This window comes from Cladophialophora psammophila (assembly GCF_000585535.1).
Source record: "Cladophialophora psammophila CBS 110553 chromosome Unknown aczJe-supercont1.34, whole genome shotgun sequence".
Classification (NCBI taxonomy): Eukaryota; Fungi; Ascomycota; class Eurotiomycetes; order Chaetothyriales; family Herpotrichiellaceae; genus Cladophialophora; species Cladophialophora psammophila.
In genome coordinates this window covers 275,766-298,740 of record NW_006912955.1, presented here as the reverse complement: position 1 = coordinate 298,740, position 22,975 = coordinate 275,766, and the positions used below count along the sequence as shown (strand labels likewise).

Sequence of the window (22,975 nt, the reverse complement as noted above, 5' to 3'; positions counted from 1 at the left end):
TGTCTGTCCTGGCAATGAAGTGTGTCTCGTGCTCGTGCGTTTGGTCTGTAGGAAATGCTCTGAAGCCCTCCTCCGCTAGCGCCGTGCCGGAACCCGACACACTATTCCGCCTGGACAGCCTGGAACACGCCACCTAGTTGGAACACGCCACAGACGGGGCTTGTGAAGGCCTGCGAAGGCCTGTAGCCAGGAGATGTCTTGTGGGGGAGGCCAGCCGCCCATCCCCCACAGCTCCGGGGCTCTCTTGCAAGAGGAGTCTAAACACCAACATGTCCGCGCTCGGTCGATCCGAGCCATGAATATGCTCTAAATAATACAAAAACAGACCCTCAGGTCCTGTTTTTACGGATATAGACGCAACGATGGCTTCATCGCCTTTGGAATATCTGCCTTGTGCTCTGCCCTCTCGACCTCTACCGGCAGATTTGGACTCAGAGGCTGTCTGCAACAGTTTTCAAGATGTTCTATACCATCCGGATGCATCTATCTTAACAACCGATTCTTTGTGGCGGGACCTGTTTGCTTTGACGGGCAGCATTCGCACCTTCTATGGAGCGGACAAAATCGTCAAAATCTGGAAGACGCTTACCGCCAACGCGCGCCCGAAGCGCTTCAAATACGTTCAAAAGAGCTCGCGCACAGTTCGGTTTGGAGAGTCACAGTGGATTGAAGGCACGTTTAGCTTCGCGATCGACGACGCTCCGGCCAGAGATTGCACGGCCATCATCTCTTTGGTTCCAACCGCAGACGGGAAATGGCAGATCTGGATCTTTCGCACGTTGATTGACAAACTGCAGAACCATCCGAGCGTCGACAAACTTGCCCCGGTCAGCGCCCGCACTACCGATGCCAAGTCAATCCTATCGATGCGAACAGCACAGGATGAATTCGATTGTGCAATTGTTGGTGCGGGCCAGGCTGGGTTGAGCGTTGCCGGCAGACTTCAGTCGCAAGGGGTCAAGTACGTGCTCCTGGAGAGAAATGCTGAGGTTGGTGACAGTTGGAAAACCCGTTATAAATCCACCAAACGTAAGTGCTGACTTCGGATGGGCGAGCTTTGGTCACTGACCTGGGTGGACCACAAAAGTACACACTACTCGAGAGTCCTGTATGTGACACGGTGAGCCTGTATGCTCGACGTCCCAGACTGATCGCACCCCGCAGCGCATCTACCTTTCGACAGAACTTTCCCACCGCATTATCCGCAATACCTTACCAAGGACGACTTGGCTCAAGGCTACTTGGACTGGGCCAAGAAATATGGCATCGTAAGTGCTCGCACTTGGGCAGACGTAATCTGTCGTTGTTGAACCGAGAATAGAATGTCTGGCTTTCAACTACGGTTGTATCTGGGCGATGGCACGAAGACGAGAAACGGTGGACACTGAATCTTGTCCGAAATGAGGAAAGGAAGAGTATCACAGTTACACATCTCGTGATGGCTCTGGGTGCTGGCTGTCAAATTCCCACGATGCCCACGTACCCGGGTATTGTAAGATTTTGACCATCACGAAAGCTTTAGAGAAGCTGACGACGTTCCAGGAGCGCTTCCGGGGCACTGTTGTCCACTCTGCCAACTACACATCCGCCGAAGGATGGGAAGGAAAGCATGGCATCGTGGTTGGCACTGCGAACACAGGTGGGCATCCAACGCTCAGGAGCCTCAAGTGGTACCATTACTAACTCGAGCAACACAGCTCATGATGTGGCCGAGGATATGGTTGCCGCGAATATGGCCTCTGTGACCATGGTCCAACGGTCGCCCACCTGTGAGTTCAACAAGTTCCACAGGTTCTGGGAGCAAGTACTGACAAAGTAACCTCAGACGTACTACCGGCGGAATATTATACCAAAGTGCAAAACCGTAAGTCAGAAGCCATGGTCCTCCCTTCCGCATAGCACAAAAGTCCCAACTCTACAGAAATAGAATTTTTGACAATGTACAGTATCATACAACCCCGAGATCCCAACTGAGGTCGCCGATCAGATGAATATGACGAATCCGCTGGCATTGAGCCGACATCTCAGCATGCTCATGCTCAACGAAATGGCGAAAGCTGAGCCTGATAGATTTGATGCACTGGAGGCGGCCGGTTTCAAGGTTATTAGATACGGGGACCTCATCTACCAGGTTTTTGATCGGTTTGGCGGCCACTATATGGATGTTGGAGCATCCGCGAAGATTGCCAAAGGCTTGGTACGTCTCCCGCATATGAGCAGGGCTCCTAATGAGCTTTGGACAATCTAGCGGGTTTTGGAAAGTTGAACGAACTCATCACGTCGTCCTGCATGCTGACCCTTCTTTTGGCCTCGCAGATTAAGATCAAATCAGACGCGCTGCCCCTCCAATATACCGAGGACGGACTCAAGTTCACCGATGGGGCCGACATCAGAGCAGATTTCATCGTGTTTGCCACCGGCTTCGTGGGAAGCATGAAAGTCGCCATCCACGATATTCTGGGCTCGGACGTTGCCGAACGCATAGAAGATTTCTGGGGGATCAACGAGGAAGGAGAAATCAAAGGCGCGTTCAAACCCTCGGGCTGTAAGTACCATGCTACCACGTCGTCTACAGCGAGCAGACTAACCCTCACGCCGGAACAGACCCGAATCTGTGGATGCACGGAGGAACTTGCGTACATGCCCGGTACATGTCAAAATTTATTGCCTTGCAGATTCGCGCGGCGCTGGATGGGACGCCGCTACCTGTTGCTACAGAATAAAGAGACCGGATCATGGAAGGTGGACAAAACTACTTTGGAAGTAGCTGAGCTGCGCCCAGGGCCTCACATTTAGTAGTAGAGAGGGACCAGTCACAGATACCTGGTGCAATGTTAACAAACCTGTGTTTCAACGCTTGAAGAAACGATGGTTTGTAGATCCAAGCCTCTTTGAAGTCTGCAATCAATTCACCTATACGCAGCTCCTGAGAAGACTCACCGCCCGGGTCGCCAAGTTTATTGTGACATAGCTATACTAATCCCGAGAGGTCGTCAGTCTCTAGAATCTATGCTCTATTCTGGTCCTAGGCCCTCGAACCAGTGGGGTCCCCTACTCGGCCGAGGATAAAGACGCCTGCCATCAATACACACGAGGGCTCGTATATGATGAGTATTTGAGGTCCCCATTTCCCCCACATGGTTTGCATTCTCGGTCTGCTCATTCCCCAGCGTCGTGCCGGGTTCCCGGCCAGGCCAGACTCATCCGAGGACCGAGATGCGCATGAAATTTCCCACTGAGTCGGGAATAAGTTGACCGTGTGCTGGCCGCTCTAGGAGAATTCAGAGACTACTCAAGTCGGAGATTAGATTCCATTCCCAGCTTCACACTCGACGAGCCCTGCCGTAAGACCTTAAAATTTCAACATATCATTTCCTCAGTGCGAGGTCTCTTGAACTCGACCTTCGCTGCCCAAGTTTACTGGCAGAGACGGTAGCAAAACTCAATCTTGTGCGCAAGAGACCATGGCTACCTTTTCGCGTCTCGTCCGATTCAGAAATCCGGCGGGACAGATCTTTTACGGCGAAGTGCCGGGAGTCGACTTCGTCACCCAAGAGTCGCTGCAAGGCAGCAAGGTAGCCGTGTACAAGGGAGAGACGCCGTTCGAAGACGACTTTGGCCTGACGGGTCATCAGGAGGAAATCGCAGAGGTACACACGAACAAATTCTTTCTCGTTGCACAAGGACAAGATTCATGTTACCACGGCCTGGCTTACAAGAAACACGTCAAAGGTTCTCGCTCCGTTGCCGTATGTGCCAATCTTCGAGTGCGTGGGAGTCAATTATCTCAAGCACGTCCAAGAAACCGGGGTACGTACGGGCCTTTCTCTCTGCTCACGAAACCCGGTGTATACTCATTCCGATCTTCGTGCAGGGTGAACCACCTAAATATCCCGTCATCTTTAAGAAACCGGCAGGTCAGTCAACATTCTAAATTCCTTGGCTAGTCTAAGAAATGGCGACCCATGATAAGGTTGTCACATAAACCCAATCACGCTGACACAATGTGTACGGCTGCAGACGCCCTCGCCGGTCCTTTTGAAGACATACCGATCCATCCCGAATGCCAGTCTCAGATGGACTATGAAGTAAGCGATATCCGTTGTCCATAAACTCGCCTTGATCCACGGGCGGAGCGGCTCCTCGATTAATTGCTGGCAACGTACATAAACTGATTTTCCGGTGCCAGGCTGAACTATGTGTCGTGATTGGCAAGGACTGCAAGAACGTGACTACCGAGGAGGCCTTGAACTACGTGCTGGGATACACGGCTGGCAACGATGTCTCTGCACGCTATTGGCAATGGCGCGAGCGATCCGGCGGTCAACACGGCTCCGCCAAGGGATTTGACAAGTTTGCTCCCATCGGGCCCGTCATCGTATCGCCCAGCGCCATAGGAGACCCGCACAACTTGTGGCTCAAAACCATCGTCAACGGGACCGACGTTAGGCAACAATCGCGGACCGATGATCTGATCTTCAAGCTGCCCGAGATCATAAAGCACCTCAGCCGAGGCACGACCCTCCGAAAAGGCACCGTCATCATGTCCGGAACCCCTAGCGGAGTAGCCGCTTTTATGAAACCACCGGGATTTTTGCAAGATGGAGACGTGGTGACCGTCGAGATTGAGAAGATTGGAAGGCTGGAGAATAAATATGTCTTTGAAAGGGAGAATCTATGACGAGAAGAGATTTTGTGCGAGAGGAATCGAATGAAATTTTCACCGTCTATGGTACAGTTCACATAGCCAAAGGAAATGGCGCTGCACAAAAGATTTCTTAACTAGTTAGATAGTTCGGTACAAGGGTAGTTACTTGTTAGCATCTTCTGACCGGTCCACCATCTTTCCCAAGTTTTCAAAACGTGCGCAGCCGTAGTAGGACCCGCGGATCTGGTCTCTGAAACATGCCCTCACACTTCCAGGAAACCCTTGAAGCCATTGTGAATGGCCGGTTCCTGTTCCATCGAGCAAGCGTGGTGTCATCTTACTTGTGAAGCGACGGATATGGAGGATTGGGACGGGGACCAGAGCCGATCCGCCGCTTAATAGATTTATGGTCCTCGCCTCCGTGCACACGAGCTGCCAGCGCTTCAGGATCGAAGTCGAATCCGATGGCGTTCTCGGCGAACTCTGGTGACTTCATGTACTCAGTGGCCTCGTCGGCGGTGTCGAAGTTGTCGACCTGGGTCTCGAGATGGTTGCCGTCGGGATCCTGGTAGTAGATGGACGTGGTCGGGCCGTGGTTCACACACCAGATGGGGTGCATGCCCAACTTCTTCCGTTGTTCGTACGCCAGCACCAGGTCGTCGAGGTTGTTGTAGGTGAAGGCAATGTGCTCTAGGCCGCTGCTGAGGTGGTCCTTGGGTGTGGTGTTGGGCATTGCCCCGAGGGCAATGCGGTGGTGTTCGTCGTCGTACGCAACAAAGGCCATCGATTTCCCGCGGAAGGGCACCCAGCCGCCCAAGAACTGCACATAGAAGTCGATCATCTTGTCCAATTTGGTCGTCCGCAGCAGCACATGGGCGAGGTGTGCCGGGCTCTTCACCCTTGGAAGATTCTCGTCAGTGGTGTCGGTCATGGCGATGGTAGAGACAAGAGATATTTCGGTGGGATTCGTTCAGACTGGCTTCGATCAAGGACAATGCGGTCAAGAGTCAGTCAGATATTTGAAGAGTCTTCCGCATTGACTCTTTTGTCAGCATGGAATGTCTGCGCACAGAAAGTGCGGGGGACCGCGGAATCCAAGCAACATGTGGACACGGATCATAAGTGTGTTCCGAGTTACTACTGGCAGGGGTCTTTGGCTTCCCACACGCACGTCATCTGATGTCGTAGCGGCCAAGGGCTAGACCTACGTGATTGCGTCCTCCCTCAGATATTCAAGAGCGCGGACAGGAAACCACGTCCCAGGTAAAGCATACACTCGATCCAGCTCAAAAGACGAGGTTACAGAGGCGCGAGTGAACTCATCTCTAATTCTCCCCTGGAGAGGCCAACTACAAGGTACAATCAAAAAGGAGTCCCCCCCCCTGTTTAGACCACTCTTGCTCAATCGAGAAGGCTGACTCGGAACTCAACGCCAGCTTGTTTCATCCGATCGACCAGCTCCATTCCCCATGTTGCCGGCGTAACCATACCTTTCAGTTTCCTTCCCAGGGTATCGCCGCCTTCTAGCAGCGTCAGTGCTGCTTGGACTACCAGCACGCCCGTCAGATAGTACGGCGACCCCTTGTAATTCAATGAAGCCATGACTCGCCGCGTAGGCTCGCAGTCGGCAGTGGCGACGGTGGCGAAGAAAACTCGGTAATTCGCAAATTCGGACTTTGGTGGGCCGCTGCCGGAGGGCGGGAGGAGCCTCTTCACCAGCCATCGAAATGGTGGGAGGAGCCTCAGCGCCGTCCGGACCAAGGACACGGTGTAATGCGTCAAAAAGGCCTTCAACCGCCTCCCAATGATCTGGTACTCATAGAACCGGAACTTGTCGCCATAGTATTTTCCTTGCTCATATAGTCCCCAGGACCGGTGGACAATTCCGATATCACACTCGGCTTGCGGAAAGTGGGTCACGACTCCAAACGGCGGGATATAGCGCGATGCAAGGAGTCTGTCGAGCAATGACACGGTGCCCGCAGCCTTGGGCGGCGGGATTGGACTGAGCGCGTACGGCCTCAGGGCGCAGTGTGTAAATTGAAACGAATACGTTTCAATGAGGGACACCATGGTAGCCAGGCTGCCGGCACTGGGCCCGCCCCTAGAGAGAGGTTACCGAATGGCCGAGCTGCGTTTGAGAGTTGATCTTACCCCAACTCGTGGAGAACGTTGATGCTCTCCCTAACACCCACGCCGTAGGTTTGCCGGATTTTTTGAACGCATAGGTAGGTCAAAATGTCGGCCGGAACGGAGTCCACACCAGAATGAGGGGCAAGCTACAGCGATATCAGCCCACCAGTCCTTCTAGGATTGAAACATGTTGAAGAAGGGTCACTGTGCCCTCGACTTGCCAGGACTGACACCTGGAAGCAAATCGATTTGTCTTATGGCGAAATGGAAAGGACCTCCAGGAACAAGACCCCATCCAAGAGCCCGGCAGTGAAGCAGGCTTACCACCACGCCGTTCTTCTTCGCCAAATCATGATACTTCTGTAACATATCGAGCGTGAAAGGCGTCTCGCCGGTTCTAGGCAAGTCAGAGGATTCAAGCCACGCTTGGTGGTGACGAGAGTTTTACATGTCAAAGTAATGCGTCTTAGACTTTACGCACGCCTCGACGACAGGCTCGCCAAACTTGGCGAAAGGCCCGACCGTAGAAATAAGCACCTGAGTCTTCTGCGCGAGCTGTTGCAAGTCGTCGCGGTTGAGTTCGACGACCTCAAGGCCTTCAGATGGTCCTAATTAGAAGTTGTTCCACCATCAGGCGTTCTGATCTCATACCGGGCTGAACTCGGTCCGCATTGATGCCTTTGAGGTCGTCGGCGAGTCGAGAGAGTTTCGAACCATTGCGTCCCGCAATCGCCCATTTCAAATCTGTCGTGATATGCTCTTGGATGTACTCAGCCGTGAGCCGACCAGTGTACCCGGTAGCTCCGAGCACTATCAGGTCGTATTTTCGAGATACTGAAGTCATGACGGGGGTCATACGAAGTTGGTCCTCAGTATAGACCCCACGTCGGCGCTCTGAGTAGGAGGAGTTCATATATCCCGGTCGCTGGTGTCACTGGAACGATGGTATCGACGGGATGCATGCGGTGAACCAAGTTGGTAAAAGCGACAGACACATAAAAAGGAATATCGAGGCTCTTGTAGCTCTCCTTCTCGGAGCTAGGCCAAGAAACACCATCATCCAGACCCTGGGGCTGTTGACACTGGCATTTTGCCGATAAGGGGGTTGACTAATCCGAGGCATGGCATGGAGGGTCGGAAGAGCGTAAGTACCACGTAGTGAGCCTGTGGGTGGTGATCACGACAGAAAAGAGCTTAGACTCTGGGCCAATCTGGGCATAGTATCGAATTCTGTTCGACCAAGTTGGCAAAGTCAATGGCATGTGAGTAAATGCTACAGCATTCTATGAGCACGAGAGCCATGTGGGGGAAGTGATGTGGGGGTGATGCGGGGTAAAGGGGTCTGTCAGCCTTGCCCCTTGTTCCCGCTTTCAACTGGCGACCAATTCCGTGACGCCTTGAATTTACCATTAAGCAAGATCACGACAACGTACACCTTCAAATCAGCCGGGGTACCTACGGCTGACACGCGATATCCTCCCTATCAGAGTTCTTGCCAAAGGATCCTGAAGACTGTGCCCAACATGGCAACCTCGACGGCGACGATGGCCATCAAACTCTCCAATACGGCGCCTGAAAACCAAGATGCCGACTCCCTGCAAGGGTACCCTAATCCTTCCCTCCAAGACGACCCAGTGGCCAAGTTCAATGTTCCCAAGGACGACGAGCCTCTTCTCACCACGCGCTTCCCGCGCATCCCACGCTTCAGTGACAAGTACGAAGAGAGAGAGTACTTAAAAGGCCGCCTCGCCCTTGCCTTTCGTATTTTTGGCAAACGAGGGTTTGACGAAGGAGTGGCGGGTCACATCACCCTTCGGGATCCCGTCAACCCCAACACCTTCTGGGTCAATCCATTTGGCGTGTCGTTTAATAAGATTAAGAAATCGGATCTTATCCTGGTAGACGAAGAAGGCAACATGATCGGGGGCGGCCCTTGCAGGCTCCTCAACACCGCCGCGTACATGATCCATTCGGCGATCCACAAAGCTCGCCCGGATGTAATGTGCGCCGCTCACTCACACAGCCTGTACGGTCGTGCCTTTTGCGCCCTGGGACGGCCCATCGACTTCATCACCCAGGACTCGTGCGCGTTTTACAATGACCTCAGCGTCTATCGCCAGTTCGGAGGGATTGTCTTTGCCAAGGACGAGGGCGAGAAAATCGCTAAGGCTTTGGGCAACAAGAAGGCGTGCCTCCTGCAGAATCATGGTCTTCTGACCGTCGGCCAAACCGTCGAAGCTACCGTTTTCTGGTTCTGTTCTCTGGAGAAGTGCTGCCACGCTCAACTCCTGGCGGACGCGGCTGCTGCCGGTCGTGGAGGCTCAACGATTAAAATAAACGACGAGGATGCAGCTTATACTGCCCATTCTATCGGAAGACCCTGGCCTGGTTGGTTCAGCGCGAAACCTTTGTTTGAGGACATGGAAGCGGAGGTCGGCGACCAAGTTTATCAATAGGCGAATATTGCACCGCTTTCTGCAATAGGGATAGCAATGATCATTCCAACCCTTTACCATGTTACAGGCCACCCATGACTTGAGTTTTAAGTTTGTGTGTTGTTGATATCGCTGGTCAGCCCACCACACGGCATTCGAGATCTAGAGCATGCTAAATGTTGCTCAAAGCGCTAATCCCTAGAATTTACTTGTGTTGGGCATTAAGCTGTGTGATCCCTTCCAAGTACACACTGATCTAGTAGAGAATTGGCGTACCCGGTAATGGCAGGACCGTTGATCAAGGCGACGACGACCGCCAGCAATGCTCGCCCAGTCAACAACGGTCAGCGAAAGTCAGGGTGTCCGCCCTTGAAAAATGATTTATCTTCTGTTTCTTCTTTCACAGTTGACCAAGAAGAGGTCGGTTCGTTGCCCGCAGCACTTCTGCGAAACCTAACCTTTTCACCCGTCTTGACGAACAGACTCTTGGGCATTTCAACAAATATTTGGTTTATTGGCCCGTTTATCTTTGAGATAGCCTAGTACAATATACCAGGAGGTTTAACTAGAAGTCCCCGGGCGTATTAAATACCGTGATCTTATGTCCCTCCGGCTGACCACCTTAGCCTCGACTGTAGCTAATAGACAGCTAGACGAACCGAGTTAAATATCTACAGGCCTATGGCTGGTGAGTGCCTACGCGGATTCGGTCAGGCCAAAGCCTTGTCGTACCATCCAGCAGCCGTGCTGCGCAGCTAGCTTACAGCAGTCTCATTTCCGAGTGGAGCTGCCCAGTTATGATCTGCTTGACGGTACTGAGGTCGAATCAGTCGCACATAGCCTTGTTCTTGGTCATATTTATGATGATCGAGGCACACGCCACAGTGTATTAATTTTGAATCTCATAATCGAAGCGAGAAACATCTTAAATTCGAACATAGGAAGGACTATTACGCTGTCGCCTTGTCAAATCGAGATGTGGCACACGGCAACGAGACGGCAGATGTGAGGGGGAAAGAAGGGCATTAAGCACAGGGCGTTATCGCGATAATGAGGCGCGAAGGCGTCCTTCATAAGTCTGTCGAATAGGTGGAGCTGCCGAAGGTTTACAATCTCGTTGTAATGTGAGATCATGATTGCCTGAGGAGCACCTAAGCTGCCGCCGTAATAGCAAAGGAAGGCAATCTGACGAGTGTCTTGTTTCTTCGTGAATTGGAGCTCATCTAGCTCTGATAAAGTGCAGCCTCCTCCTATCATCTGCGACACAGTTTGCAAGCTCTCCAGGAGCGATTCATCGCTCGGCGGCTGGCAGAGAATCCTCCGATCTTCCGCAAGTCTATCCTTCGATGCTGCTTCCCTTGCCGTAGGCAGATCCGAGGAAACAGTAAAGAGAATTTGCGCTTTCGAAGATCTGAGCTGGTGATCCAGTTCCTCCTCTTTATTTGAGTTGGCGGGTGATGATAGACCGATCACGCGATGCAATGCCCATGAGATTGTCAGGGTATCAATCTGATTGTGGTCACTATTTCCGCGCAATAAATCGGAAATCGGAATGATGTCCGGGATTTCAGGCATACTATTGTACACAGAACGGGAGTGGATCTATCTACTTGATTGTGTTCTGTCTCCCTGGCTATTCAGAGAGACTCTGCCTGTTTATATACACTTTAGCTTGTCATCTGAAGGCCATTCCTGAAACCTCCTATTCTGTTGCCATGCTGTCGCAGGTCGGTGAGAATGACGTTGTTGAGGTAAGGACCGCAGTTGGTGTAACAGCTAGCGTCTCGGGTGGTTTGACACAGTGGCTATCTTGCAACCCTGTCAACACGTACGCCCTGCCAATTCGCCCGGACGAAACCCCATATTGTGCAGTTCCGGACGTCGCTGGAACCTGATCTCGGGACTGCGCCTTCCGTATGCTCGGTTTTTTATACTTCCCTACAATCTGACGTGTAGCGAAGGATTAGGAAGTCCGAATTCGAGTCCCGAGGACCGGTTTCTCTGAAGCTGTCTAGCAGTTGAGGGGCCGACCTTCTCTTGGGGGAAAAAATTGTGGTAGATGATTGTAAGTTGGATCGCGTATGGAAGTGCGTGACAAGATCTAAAGGACGGGGTTTTAGATTCATGCCAGTCCATATTGCAAAGCTCTGGGAGATTTCCCCGCCGGGCGTGCCAGTGCGTGTTTCATTGTAGTTAGTGGCGTACCGTGCCCAAATGCCGGTCGCGGGGGATGCCTCCTGACGCCAGCAGTGGCAAGGGCAGGCGAATTCGAAGATTCACCTCGCTGGAAATTACGCCTCTCTAGGGCTTTGGGTAAGTTTGAAGCCTCGACTTTGTGCAATTAATACCGCGTTCGCCGCAACACAACTGTGAGAAACCGTTGGTGCAGCCGCCTGTCCCAAGTGAATGTCTGGACCTTGTTGGTCTGATCGAGGTCCCTCTGTGGGCGGATCCCCTCAGACGACGTAGAGTGATGAAGAGAGTGGGCAACTGCTGCATGATGTGGGAGAGAGGACTGTCTCCGCTCTCTAGGCTGGCAGCTATCCTCGCTGATTGACCAAGAAGCTGTGCCTGTTTATCAAGGGAACAAGGTCTAACCTCTCGATCCGACGGAAGTCGACTTCTATGTGCGTCAGGAAAAAGGCCTATACCAGGGAGGCTGTCTCAGCAGCTTCTCCCCCACTTTAATTTGAGTTGTCCGCTGGGTTCTATATAAAATGTCCGTCGTACGGTACTAGTAATGTTCCAGCACGATATAGCTCGACCTCGCAATGTCGCTTTGTAGACAAACAGTAGCTTGAAATTGTAGTCCACTGAGATTCATGAAGAGTTTCATGCGACCGTAATTCACCGTGGGAGCATGGGCCATCGGCCAACTTCGAGAAACGGCAGTTTGTGTATTAGTACTGTACCACCATGACGTCCTCCATCTTAGCAGCAGGAGATCTTATACTCAAGGCTATGGCAGACACCCTTTCGCACCGGGGGCTGGTGGTCTTCCTTGACCGGAGGTATGCTTTAACCTCGCCTGGGACGAGTCGTGGGGTTGGCAGGGCGAGATCGTGCTCGGTACAAGCGGTCGATGGGCGTTGTTCCGGGACTGCGCAGAGGCTATGGACGCGGAAGTTCTGAGTAGTCGTGGTGTTCATGGAGGTCATGATGGTCGTTGTCAATCGCCCCCAGCCCAAGTCTGCGCTCTCTGTGCCAGCGTCCTTTTGAAGTTGACATCACGGCGTCTGAAGCCGCTCCATGAAGCGGCTGAGAAGGGTCGACGGCGCCGTCTTGATCTACAATGCAGGTGTCGAATGGAAGATATCCTCCAACAGATTGGGCAAGCAAATCCAGATGGCCATCTAGCGTCGATGTCGCCGCCCACTTCTTCATGGCTGGATGACAAGGCAAATTGCAGTGGTACGGTGCATCCGCTATGACTCCAAAGGCCGGGTCGCCCGTGACGCAATTGCCATCATCCAGGAGGCGGCAATGTGCTACAGCAATGCCTCGACCCTCACGACCCTCGCGGGGACCTCGCCCTGCCAAAAGCTCGAGGACATCTCAAACAGCCTCAGCTTCATTCTTCCTCTATAAAAAATGGATGCATCAGATGCTAACACCACGTGCGTGTGCCGCAAGGCAGCAGGTCGCTAACGCATAAGCGGGATGCATGTACCTCCAATAACGCTATTTGGGAACGCAATTTTCTCCTGCTGCCAAAGGTGCAGCCCTGGTGGCTGACAATTCGCAGGAGAAACAGTGATCTACTTGGCAGCCCAGACAGCATCAGGCCGAGGCACGCAGCATTGCCAAAAGCGCAAAGCAAAAGCCCTTAGCAGCCCTTGCGGATCCATATGAAGATTCAATCCGTCTTCAGCGGGCAAATGTTTTCCCGCGCATGTGTGACTGGAAGGAATCAAGCGCGTGCCGCAGAGTTCGGGTGTCTGCCCTTAGTCAAAGCTCAACCAGGAGATGTGAGGAGAGACTTACAGGTGAAGACGGATCTATCCATCGACCGGCGGCAAAAAATTAGGGGTGCAAGTGCGCGAGCGGTCTCGTCATTGCAATAGATATCTTGATCCTCAACTTCGGCAATGACCTCCGTCAACAGCGCCTTTAACGCCCTGACTGACGCATTGTCTTCAATGGTCAATCCGTCTGGAGTCTGTGCTGGTTGGCCGACGGAGAGCCACCACGACAGAAGGAGTGCTGCGCCATTGGGTCTGAGTTAGTATTGAAGCATGATAGGAGCAGCCATACTCCACGGAAGAAGGTGCGCCAAGTGCCACGAGCTCGAGATGCTAGAAGAAGACTTACCAGATTCGTATGCCCCCATGGCTCCGTGAGGACCATACGCATCAGGAGATTGCTGGAAGTGGCTGATACCGAGTTTAGCACGGACAAGCCACGAATTTGCAGCATATCGCACTGCTTTGTACGCTTCAGGGCGCGGATTGAATTCGGGAAGTGTCTGTGATGTCGGCATTCCACCCGCCGGTGCTTGCTTGCTAGCTATCTCTTTTAGAGTGCGCAATTCATCACCCACATAGAGGTGGTAATAAGCGGATCCGAGGAGGGGGAAGCTGTCTGAGATCAGGGGATTCAACTGTCTGAACATGACGTGGCCTGTCCGTAGATGTCGGCGGGTCAGGGTTTCCCAGGCCCCAAGCCCTACATCTATTTTGCTGGTGAACTCGGTCTCGAATATGTCGAGCGATCCGACCAATAGTTTCATCCGTTCGTGGTTGCAGATGTAGAGGAGAAACCATCCGATGATTGAGAACAAGCCGAAACAGCTTAATTGCTCGAGAACGGGCTTTCCTTGGAGCAGAGACTCGGCTAACGTCAAGAAATTGAGAGCGCCATGTGAGCGTGAAAGGCCTCCGAGGGATGACCATTCTTGTGCTGAGCGAGCCCTCCAAAGGTCCTCGTCAAGGGGGAGCGGCACATGTCGCAAGAAATGTTGAGTATTTGTTTGAAAAGAATCGTCGTACGCAAAAAGGACAGCGTTCAGTGAACAGCTCCACGACGCTAACCGGCTGAAAGTTTCGATGAAGGACCAGGTTATCCAGTCCTGTTCAGACTCGGCTCGTTTGTCACTTAAATCGTCTAAACCATGCCTCAGCATCTTGGAGACAAGGTTGAGTTGCGCTTGAGAGCGCTGGACAAAAGTCTGGTCATCGCTGAACGCCCCAAAGTGGACACAGAGTAGCAGAGCTTGAATTGGCCCAAATTCAAATTGCGACGATGCGTAGACCTCATCTTTGGTCTCGTGGTCCAGTAAGGTACAGGCTGCCTCATACGCCGATACAGCAAATTGAGTTTCAGATGTAATGAGAGCTCCCATCCCGAGCATCGCGAGCACCAATGCCGGGGCCGTACCACACAAGCTGAAGGTAGCTTGTTGGACAATTGGTACATGCGGGTCGACACTGTCGAAATAGGCAGACAGGCACCGCAATATGCGGGAACGCCGCGGAAAGGAGAAGTTGCTCAAGAGACGCGTGCTCAAGATATCTTTCTGAAACCGATCTACATCTTGGGGACTAATATCGAAAAGGTGAGGGGCTCGAGCTTCGTCTGTTGGTCTTGGTAGGAACAGACGAGCCTCGGAAATATCGGGTTCATTCCTGGCAGCAAGACACTGTAAGGCGGCTGGGTCGAAGTCCGCGGGAATCGGCGTGGTACATCCAGTAGCATTGGCCACGAACTCGGGCAGTAGAAAATCTTCCAGAAACATGAGATCATCGTTAAACATTGCCTGAGAGAGTTCTGGCATGGCCATCGACTGGGCAGCTGTATCCAGGAAGGCAGAGCCTGCTGAGAAAGAATGTGTGGAGCCTGACAGCGGAGCGGCCGGCGGCTGGGTGTCGAGAACGCCATTCAATGTAGAATTGTTCGCGTTTGCGTCCGCCCCTTGATTCACATCCGTAGACGAACGTGCTGGCCCCCATAGGTCGAGATTGTTCGTGTCGGGTAATACAAGCGCGGTCGAATTTCTCGAGGCGTCAAGACGCATCATACTTGGATCCGACATAGATACGTTGAATTGGGAAGGGTCGAAATCGTTCATCCTAGTGTACATGTCATTCGAAGGCCTCGTCATCTTCTTCTGGTCAGCACCCGCGTTACACAACTGAGAGCTTCACATACTCCCGAGAGAAATTGCATGTGATCCATCCGGCTGGAAGCGTCGTTGGTGTGAGTGCTGGCGGTGTTTCTCAGATTGCCGGTGTCTCCGTGCTGCTGCTGAGGCTTCGCGATGCCCGTCTGCTCGTGTTGCAGGTGATCGTGATCCGTATCGGGAGGACTGTTCCATGAAAGATTAGTCTGGCCGTGGTCTCGACGAAGGGTATCGCGCTGCTAGCCGTACCGGAAACGCGGTGGATCAGAATTTTGGGCGCATCCGGCTTGTTGAAGTCTGGCCACCGTCCCTGCGTCATTGTTTGTATCGCCATTCTCCCCGTCTGCGGCTTCAATCATGCGTGAGTACGGTACGCATTTCCTGGTATGGCGCAGCAAGACGTCCGAGCGGGCAAATCGTGCATGGCAAGCCTTGCACTTGTTGGGTTTATGGTTTTCATCTGATCAGGGCGCGGTCAGGCCTGCACAGCCACTCGGGGGCTCAGGGCGACATACGTGAGAGCAAGTGACGCTGGAGATGTTCTGCCCGGACGAAGACCCTCTGACAGACCTTGCAGGCATGGGTGCGACGTCTCTCGACAGACTTAGGGCTTTCTGGACCTGGTGTCAAATGCATCAGCTTCCCTTGCGTTTGTTTCTTGTAGCGCGATCGCAGGATAATCAACGAGGTCGGGCTGGACTTACCAGGAGATGCAGCCATCAGTCGCTGCTGCGGAATATCTGTTCAAGCGGGCCCAATATCGTACTATGATGAGCAGCTCGTACAGCAGCCAGAAACAAGTTCAAGAGTGCCATTGCCAGTCGGCGCGGCCAATAATGCAGATGTTGAAAAAGAGGTTCTTCGGGGGTGCGGCAACCCCAAGCAACAACTAACCCCGAATGGGGAACCTGGAGGGGGGTCCTCGGTTTGCGGGGCTGCGCTATGGAGGGCCTGGGAGGGCCAAGACCCCGGAATCCGGAGAATGTATGTCCCGAAGACAAGTTAGTTGCCGCGGTTGTTCCAGGGCGGTCACCCCCTGTTCCCCAGGGTTAAAAACCAAAGGGAGTCATGAAAAAGGGCGACCAGACCAGTAGCGAGAAAGACCAACGTTGCACACATTCCGTTGTTTTGTCGTGGCCGATTTCTAGGGAGCCTAATTGAAGTAGCTCTGATGATTAGCTATCGTTCTATATTCACCATTACCATTACTATATTAGGACACCGACAACTCACTCGGAGCCCTAGACAATAAACCAACAAGAGGCCAACGTACTAGCGGGGGAGGAGCGTATAAGAACCGCACACTCCTCCTCAGCTCCTTGAAACCCCTTTAAAGGCTCAAGTCTCCTTAGATACGCCTAGTATACGAAGGATATTATCGCTCAATACTTTCATTGATCCATCTACTCGTCAGTAGCCTTCCCTTGCAGGAACTAATGCAAAAATATATCAAAGATGATAGTGCTATCGGTATCGAGAATCTGCATCGATGGCCAAAGAACTCTGAGCCCTTGAAGTTCTTGTCGATGACTACCTCTGCGGAGTCTGTTGAGGAGTTGATTCAGGTAAGCAAGATCCAAACCGAGAGACACAGCCTGACGCGCCAACACACATTTACCAAGCTTCCATGGTGCAAAGAAGATACAGAATTGTTAGAAGAAGTTGCCATTGTTTGTCCCACGGGGGTACAGTCATCAAGAGTAGGATTCTTAGATCTCGCCTGCAAGCAATGCTTCCATTTATCTCTGCCTTTCTCGCTCTTTGCCTTTTTGCTCACTAGAAGATCGTGTCTTGATGCTCAATTGGCCAGTGGACATACCGACGACGACATGCCTGTCGTCGGAGAAAGTACCAGACCCAATGACAGCCAACGAGAGAATGGGAGACAGATATTTCGAGCCTGCGGCCACATTTCAGCCTGTCGTTTCTGATACCTGTATGGGTCCATCGAGGCCGCTACTGAAGACTCTCGTACTATTTAATGCCTAGCAGAAGGACGTGACTATCTTTTGATGGTTCTTGATTATGTGCAGAGGTCTACTGATGACAATGTCTAAGACCGCGATTTGGCCCTCGGCAGAAGCGAGAATTACTGTCCCTGAAAATCTACAAAGACCATCCTCCCGGAAGCAATATGCTTAATATCATGACAGCCCTTGTTGGTATTCGAGGATCACAGAGTCGCAGTCTAATGATAGCTTCCAGAGACGAGCAGGTTGCGCCCCTGCCTAGGGAGGAAAGAGCCGGTCCGAACATAATCCTGGTGTCCGCAAAAGGATTCGACGCTGGATTCACTGGGGAGATCCTAAAACCTGACAGCCTTGTCATCGCCACGGCTCATTAGAGACGTGCTCTCCCTTGGACTCTGTTTCGCAGTGTGAACAGCCTATTGCTGGTCTTTCTATATCTTGAGAATCGCTCTCGAGTTCACATCAAACACTTGAATTGCCCCAGTCTCATCTCCTGCCGCGAGTACGCGTGGTTACAACGAAGTCGGAGGAGGCTTGACCAGCGGAGGCCAGCTGCGGTTGTGAAACATGGGTGATTGCATGCTTGCTAGGCGATGCAATGTACAGTGGTTATTTCACGGTACGCCAGTAAGTCTGTTCCGGTCGAACGTCAGCAGCCACGTTGAAGTAGTGGCTGCAGAACCCAACTGAAATGAGGGTGTTTTCGTAGAAAGATTGGATGGGCAGGGAAATTTTTGTGAAGCATCTTATCTTCTCTGCGATCCCTCCTCGACGCCACCATTCAACAACAGCTCGCACCATTTTCCGAAGCCGACAAATTTCATCCAGTCAACTGGATTGATACTCGGTCAGCAGCCATCAGAGGCAAGCTCCTGGAAACGTTCGCGGATTTCACAGCTGTGCGCCCTGGGTTCCTGCAGAGTCAGGGGGATCTGATGTTTGCTACAATTACTCTCGCTGCAGTGTTGTTCCTGAACATTATCTTCATCTTGGACAACGCTGAGGTGTCCAAGAGTAACCTGAACCCTGAAGGCCGACATGAACAGGTGATGCCCTCAGCTGTATTCGGTCTGGCCCTTGAAAAGTCACGGAGGTATTTCCTCATGTTGTTACAGCACGTCGAGATGGCCTCACCTAAGGTCGACGGCAGCCTTTTGGTCTTGCTGAACTTTACTGGCACTATGGCAAACCAAGTGCGACCGTTGACAAGTGATCTTGCCGATCTGAGTCAAACATTCGGGCGCCGTGCTTCACAATACAGACTTGAATGTACCGCAAAGGCTCGCCGGCCACTGTCGGGTTTCTCTACGACTCGAGGCTCATGGCCGGCTACCTGGCGACGATTTTGGAAGCCGGATGAGTCTGCATGGCTGAAGTGTAAGGTATCCGCTGATGGCACGTTACACAAGTATCCCGCTAGCTCGACTGCTACTTCATCCTCGCGTTTGGTTTCTCGGCTCTGAAAATGGAAACCTCTTAGCAAGTGTGACAGAGCCGGAATTGACATCATGTCCCAACGACAGTGAAGTCAATGCAGGAGGATTTAAGAAGAACTCTCTCTGGTTCAACTTGTCGTTGAGTGCTTGTTATTTGGTATCCTGCAGAGAAACCTTCGTAGTCCCGACCTGAGTTGATCCCATTCCTCCAGAATCTCGTGTGGCGTTGTCACAATGCATCTGAAGTCATTGCTTTCCGGCAAGTCCATTTTTCTTCTTGCCAGCATGTACCTTATTTCTATTTCTCCCTACCTCACCCCAAATCTGCCACAACCTCCTTTCGCCTGACGGCCCTCATTTTATCTTTCTGCAATCCACTCTTGCCGAGCGGCATATCAACATCAAGCCATTACGAACGTTCTCCTCCTGAAGCATTCTTCTGCACCTCCGAGTCCGCGAACCTTTCGCCAGAGCAGTTCCTGGTGTCAACTGGGCGCCCATCCACCGCAATACCAACTACCATGCTGATGGCACCAAGTCGCTGATCTATCTCTATCACAAACACGACATCAATCCGACAACTCCGAGTCCCTACCACCGGAACAATAACAATATTCTCCTCGGACTCCAGGATGATGGGACTCCTACCTCGGTGTATGGCAGTCTCCCTCGCCCTCACGACGCCGCTAATCTACACTGTGCAGAAGTGCCGACGACAAGGAAAATGACCCGTTCTATACTTGTTTAATCCAGCTCGGAACTCTGGAGCAAACTGTGCAGATGGTACTTCAAACAGCTTCAGGGTTCAGTTCCTTTGTTGACATTTCTAGAACTTTGATTCAGCTTCAGCGGACACTTGGGTGCGGTCCACAGCTATACCGGACGCCAATGATGTCCCCAACGAGACGATCTTCGATCCTCTCTAATCACCCACCTTTCAGAACATCTCTGGTAACACCCGGCAGGTCCGGTATGGCGATGTCCCTTCAGCTTCTGCAACAGTTGGGACGGATGTTCTTAAAGTGGGAAATATCATGACTGAGAACCAGGCCGTGCCTGATACTGCCACCTCAATAATGACGGTCTCTCACGGACGAAGTTTACGAAGCATGCTACAGTCAAATTCCTGGTTCCACGTTCGATAGAACCGGAGGAGCGTGCCTTTCCACCAATGACACGCTTGTTGAAGATATGCCAACTTTCTCGGTTGCTGTGGGAAATCTCCGAGTTTGCCACATTTTTGCCAGCAGGCAAGCCTAGATGCTTGATCTTAAGAAGAGCTGTAATTGTTGATCTAAGCTGCTCAGGGCAAGACATATTAGCTGTCCTTAAGGTAGTGAGCTGAGAAAGTTTCCAGCTACGTGAAATTGTTCTATGACTTGCTAAAGGCCTTTCTCAGACTAAGAACTTGAATATGCACTCGGCTGTCGGACTATGGAACAACGCCTGTGATATAACTCCTGGTTGGGAGTCTCGTCCGAGAAGACAGAGGTCTGAGGTTCGTAAAGATTCGCCGGCCTTGGGCCTTTGTTTGGGCGAAGACTTCTTTTGGCCGGAAGCATTTTCCAAGCATGTTGCCCCGTTTCTGACCACAGTTGGGTCAGCCATTCCACTGCTCTCATGATTTGGCTTGGCCCTTTTCGATGGTGGCCCAGCTCTTCGCATCGATCGGTCAGTACGTCTTAGCTTCAGAATCGAGCCAGTACTTCCGTGTACCCTTGTCCGAGGCGGCCGCACTCCAGTCTATGCCCTTAAAACTCTGGTTGGCGTGCTTGAACGTGTCGCCAACCGCCGCAAGCTCATTTGTAACGGCCATAAGCTTGGGCAGGGCATAATCTGGCAGACCCTTTCGCCTCAGAATGCGATATAATCCCTTTATGAATCGGCCCTCGATCTCGCCATCGGGTGAGCCGTCGAGGGCAATGACCACCGCACCGGCCTACCCATCGTAGCCCTTGAGCTACTTACCAACCACCACGGCATCCAATACGTACTGCATTCCCGATATGAAGGCTCGGACTTCATCTGCACTGACGTTTTCCCCTTTCCATTGAAAACTGTCGCCTATTCGATCGAGGAAGGTGACCCAGCCGAGCCCGTCTTCCCGAGAGGAGATCGCCACTACGTCACCAGAGGTCCCTTCTAGCAAAGACGTCGCGCAATATTTTGGTCTCTATAGCTTGCGTATCCGCTAAATACTCCGGATAGAATGCCATGTTCTTGATCCTAGCGATTACCTCTCCCGGTTCGTCGAATGCTGCAGCCACGCAGTACTCTGTCTTCGGATCCCTGTAAGGTCCATCTCTGGAGCATGCGGAGAACAATCCATGACAGGTTAGGCAAGACAAGTCTGCTGAGCCATCTTGTAACCTCTGTCGACTCTTTTTCCCGTTCGCCCCAGCAGACGCCATTATGAAGGTTCTCAGCAGACGTGTTTTGGCCTGCCTGCCAGCTTCCGTTGTTGACGAGCGAGCCAAGTCTGAACGCCAGCCGGTCCGCGGCTTGTCTAGTCGCGAGATGCATATTTGTCTTTCCAAGCTAACGGCAGCGTTTTCCTCTGGCAATAGTGAAAGAGTAGCCTACCATAGCCAGCCAAGCTTGTTCTAGAGCGGAATTTCATTTACAGAGGGAGATCGGCAGTGTCTGATGGACCTCGCCCCGTTCGAGAATAATGGAACCGTCTTGCCAGGTTGCCGGTAAATTTGTAATGTTGAGAGTGATTTGGCGCGTATATTCAGATGACAACACTGTTCGGCCGGGATTTGAGGCCGTAGCGCAAGATATTTTAATGTCTCTTGCGGTAAATCCTGAGAAGTGGAACCCCCACAATGCATGAATTCGCAGATACTGGCATCAGCTCTTGTCGTAGGTTGCTGCTGGACGTCTGCAGTCTCCGTTGTGCATCGCCTTGGTCTGCGTCCACTTGTTATGGTGCACAACGTGAACAGGGGGAATAAGTCTTAGACGATGTCGACTCAAGCTGAAGCTCACATTAGTAGCACGGTTCGGCACACAGTCAAGCACATCTCATATCCCGCCTGCTATATCCGACTTAGGGAGCCATAAACGAGGACGTGGAGTCTGGCTAAGTTGCCCCAGAAATCAAGGCCAAGCTGATGGGAACTCCATTGCCATGGTATCCCAGCACTCCACGAAATTCAACACTTAAGAAGGAGAATCATCGAGGGGAGGCGTTTGCATCTATAATCTTCTACACATTGCTCGAAATCGTAGGCTTTGATAGGGAGTATGATAGCACTTCAACTACGGACCGCAAGGTCTGTCCCGTGAGAGGCGATGCGAGAGATATGGAACAGATTGCATCAAGCCTCCCTTCCACCTCGAAGGCTGAAACCCAACAGCGTGCAGTTGCAATGTGACTCAAGACGACGTTGGAGTCATCGAACCACAGACAAAATCATGCAAAGGGCGCAGGTCGCAGCTCAACGGTATGCTAGCCTGCCCATGAGAAAATGAGATGTGCCTCAACAATAGATTGGAGAACGGCCAGTAGACAATTCATCCGTACAGAACAAAAATACCGCAAACCTCGAGGAGCATCATGAGATTCAGTTGAGGCATGCATCATTGTTAACGGCGTCCGATAACCCACACGGGCAGCTCCAGACTGGTAGATCACACATCCGAGCCTTGAAAATCCCCAGCATGGACCCCCTGCGCGGTCCAGGGAATTAACCTCGGCTCTTTCATGCAGCAGGTCGGTAGCGGAGATAATTGCAGCACAGAATGCTGATTCTGAGGCAAAGAGGCTGCAAAACCTCTTCTCTGTTTGATGCGGAACCCGAGGCAGGAGAATCATGCGATATGTACAGTTTAGTGTACTTCCCCGCTGAAACTCGGACGCAAGACTAATATAGCAACTAGTTTTAGTGCACTTTAGTGGGGAACGTCTTCAGGGATGGACAAATGAGAGACGTTCGAACCGGACGAGATCGCTAATGAAACACACAATATCTCTTTTGTATGTCCCCCGAGGCAGTCCCGTTCTCAACAGCAGCCTCCTAACCCCATCGCCCTCTGTACAACGCCTCCTGTGCGAGCTCAACCTGGGATCGCGTCCATGTCGGATCCCGTAGGGGAAATGCCATACCCCGGAAATATGATACGGCACCGGAGAGTTTCATCCAAAAATTGTAAGGTCATTGTGCCAATGTTCCAAAGCCGGACCACGGCCCCGTAGCAACGACTTTACAACTTGCTTTCATAAGTAGACG

The 22,975-nt window shown here is 52.1% G+C and overlaps 9 protein-coding genes across 9 annotated transcripts; 4 read left to right on the top strand and 5 right to left on the bottom strand.

Annotated features, from left to right (window-relative positions):
* Positions 1-362: 362 nt before the first annotated feature.
* Positions 363-2,723, top strand: A1O5_12527 (uncharacterized protein; the record flags this gene model as incomplete). Its single annotated transcript, XM_007753096.1, has 10 exons — positions 363-1,029; positions 1,088-1,108; positions 1,165-1,268; positions 1,322-1,492; positions 1,543-1,639; positions 1,698-1,769; positions 1,826-1,864; positions 1,947-2,197; positions 2,317-2,545; positions 2,605-2,723. 10 exons carry the CDS (start codon positions 363-365, stop codon positions 2,721-2,723), a joined length of 1,770 nt encoding a protein of 589 aa, XP_007751286.1.
* A 741-nt stretch (positions 2,724-3,464) lies between these two features.
* A1O5_12526 (uncharacterized protein) lies at positions 3,465-4,681 on the top strand (the record flags this gene model as incomplete). The annotated part of the gene is made up of 5 exons (XM_007753095.1): positions 3,465-3,650; positions 3,733-3,810; positions 3,875-3,917; positions 4,021-4,088; positions 4,190-4,681. The coding sequence occupies 5 exons, from the start codon at positions 3,465-3,467 to the stop codon at positions 4,679-4,681; spliced, it is 867 nt and encodes a 288-aa protein (XP_007751285.1).
* Positions 4,682-4,985: 304 nt separating this feature from the next.
* Positions 4,986-5,579, bottom strand: A1O5_12525 (uncharacterized protein; the record flags this gene model as incomplete). Its single annotated transcript, XM_007753094.1, has 1 exon — positions 4,986-5,579. One exon carries the CDS (start codon positions 5,577-5,579, stop codon positions 4,986-4,988), a length of 594 nt encoding a protein of 197 aa, XP_007751284.1.
* A 470-nt stretch (positions 5,580-6,049) lies between these two features.
* Positions 6,050-7,625, bottom strand: A1O5_12524 (uncharacterized protein; the record flags this gene model as incomplete). Its single annotated transcript, XM_007753093.1, has 5 exons — positions 6,050-6,752; positions 6,803-6,927; positions 7,106-7,178; positions 7,230-7,377; positions 7,433-7,625. The coding sequence occupies 5 exons, from the start codon at positions 7,623-7,625 to the stop codon at positions 6,050-6,052; spliced, it is 1,242 nt and encodes a 413-aa protein (XP_007751283.1).
* A 679-nt stretch (positions 7,626-8,304) lies between these two features.
* A1O5_12523 (uncharacterized protein) lies at positions 8,305-9,237 on the top strand (the record flags this gene model as incomplete). The annotated part of the gene is made up of 1 exon (XM_007753092.1): positions 8,305-9,237. One exon carries the CDS (start codon positions 8,305-8,307, stop codon positions 9,235-9,237), a length of 933 nt encoding a protein of 310 aa, XP_007751282.1.
* A 945-nt stretch (positions 9,238-10,182) lies between these two features.
* Positions 10,183-10,791, bottom strand: A1O5_12522 (uncharacterized protein; the record flags this gene model as incomplete). The annotated part of the gene is made up of 1 exon (XM_007753091.1): positions 10,183-10,791. One exon carries the CDS (start codon positions 10,789-10,791, stop codon positions 10,183-10,185), a length of 609 nt encoding a protein of 202 aa, XP_007751281.1.
* A 2,568-nt stretch (positions 10,792-13,359) lies between these two features.
* A1O5_12521 (uncharacterized protein) lies at positions 13,360-15,283 on the bottom strand (the record flags this gene model as incomplete). Its single annotated transcript, XM_007753090.1, has 2 exons — positions 13,360-13,433; positions 13,528-15,283. The coding sequence occupies 2 exons, from the start codon at positions 15,281-15,283 to the stop codon at positions 13,360-13,362; spliced, it is 1,830 nt and encodes a 609-aa protein (XP_007751280.1).
* Positions 15,284-19,236: 3,953 nt separating this feature from the next.
* Positions 19,237-19,795, top strand: A1O5_12520 (uncharacterized protein; the record flags this gene model as incomplete). The annotated part of the gene is made up of 3 exons (XM_007753089.1): positions 19,237-19,394; positions 19,445-19,523; positions 19,571-19,795. Coding segments are annotated over 3 exons (333 nt in total), but the record flags the coding sequence as incomplete, so codon positions are not given.
* Positions 19,796-20,412: 617 nt separating this feature from the next.
* Positions 20,413-20,765, bottom strand: A1O5_12519 (uncharacterized protein; the record flags this gene model as incomplete). The annotated part of the gene is made up of 2 exons (XM_007753088.1): positions 20,413-20,679; positions 20,709-20,765. The coding sequence occupies 2 exons, from the start codon at positions 20,763-20,765 to the stop codon at positions 20,413-20,415; spliced, it is 324 nt and encodes a 107-aa protein (XP_007751278.1).
* Positions 20,766-22,975: the final 2,210 nt, after the last annotated feature.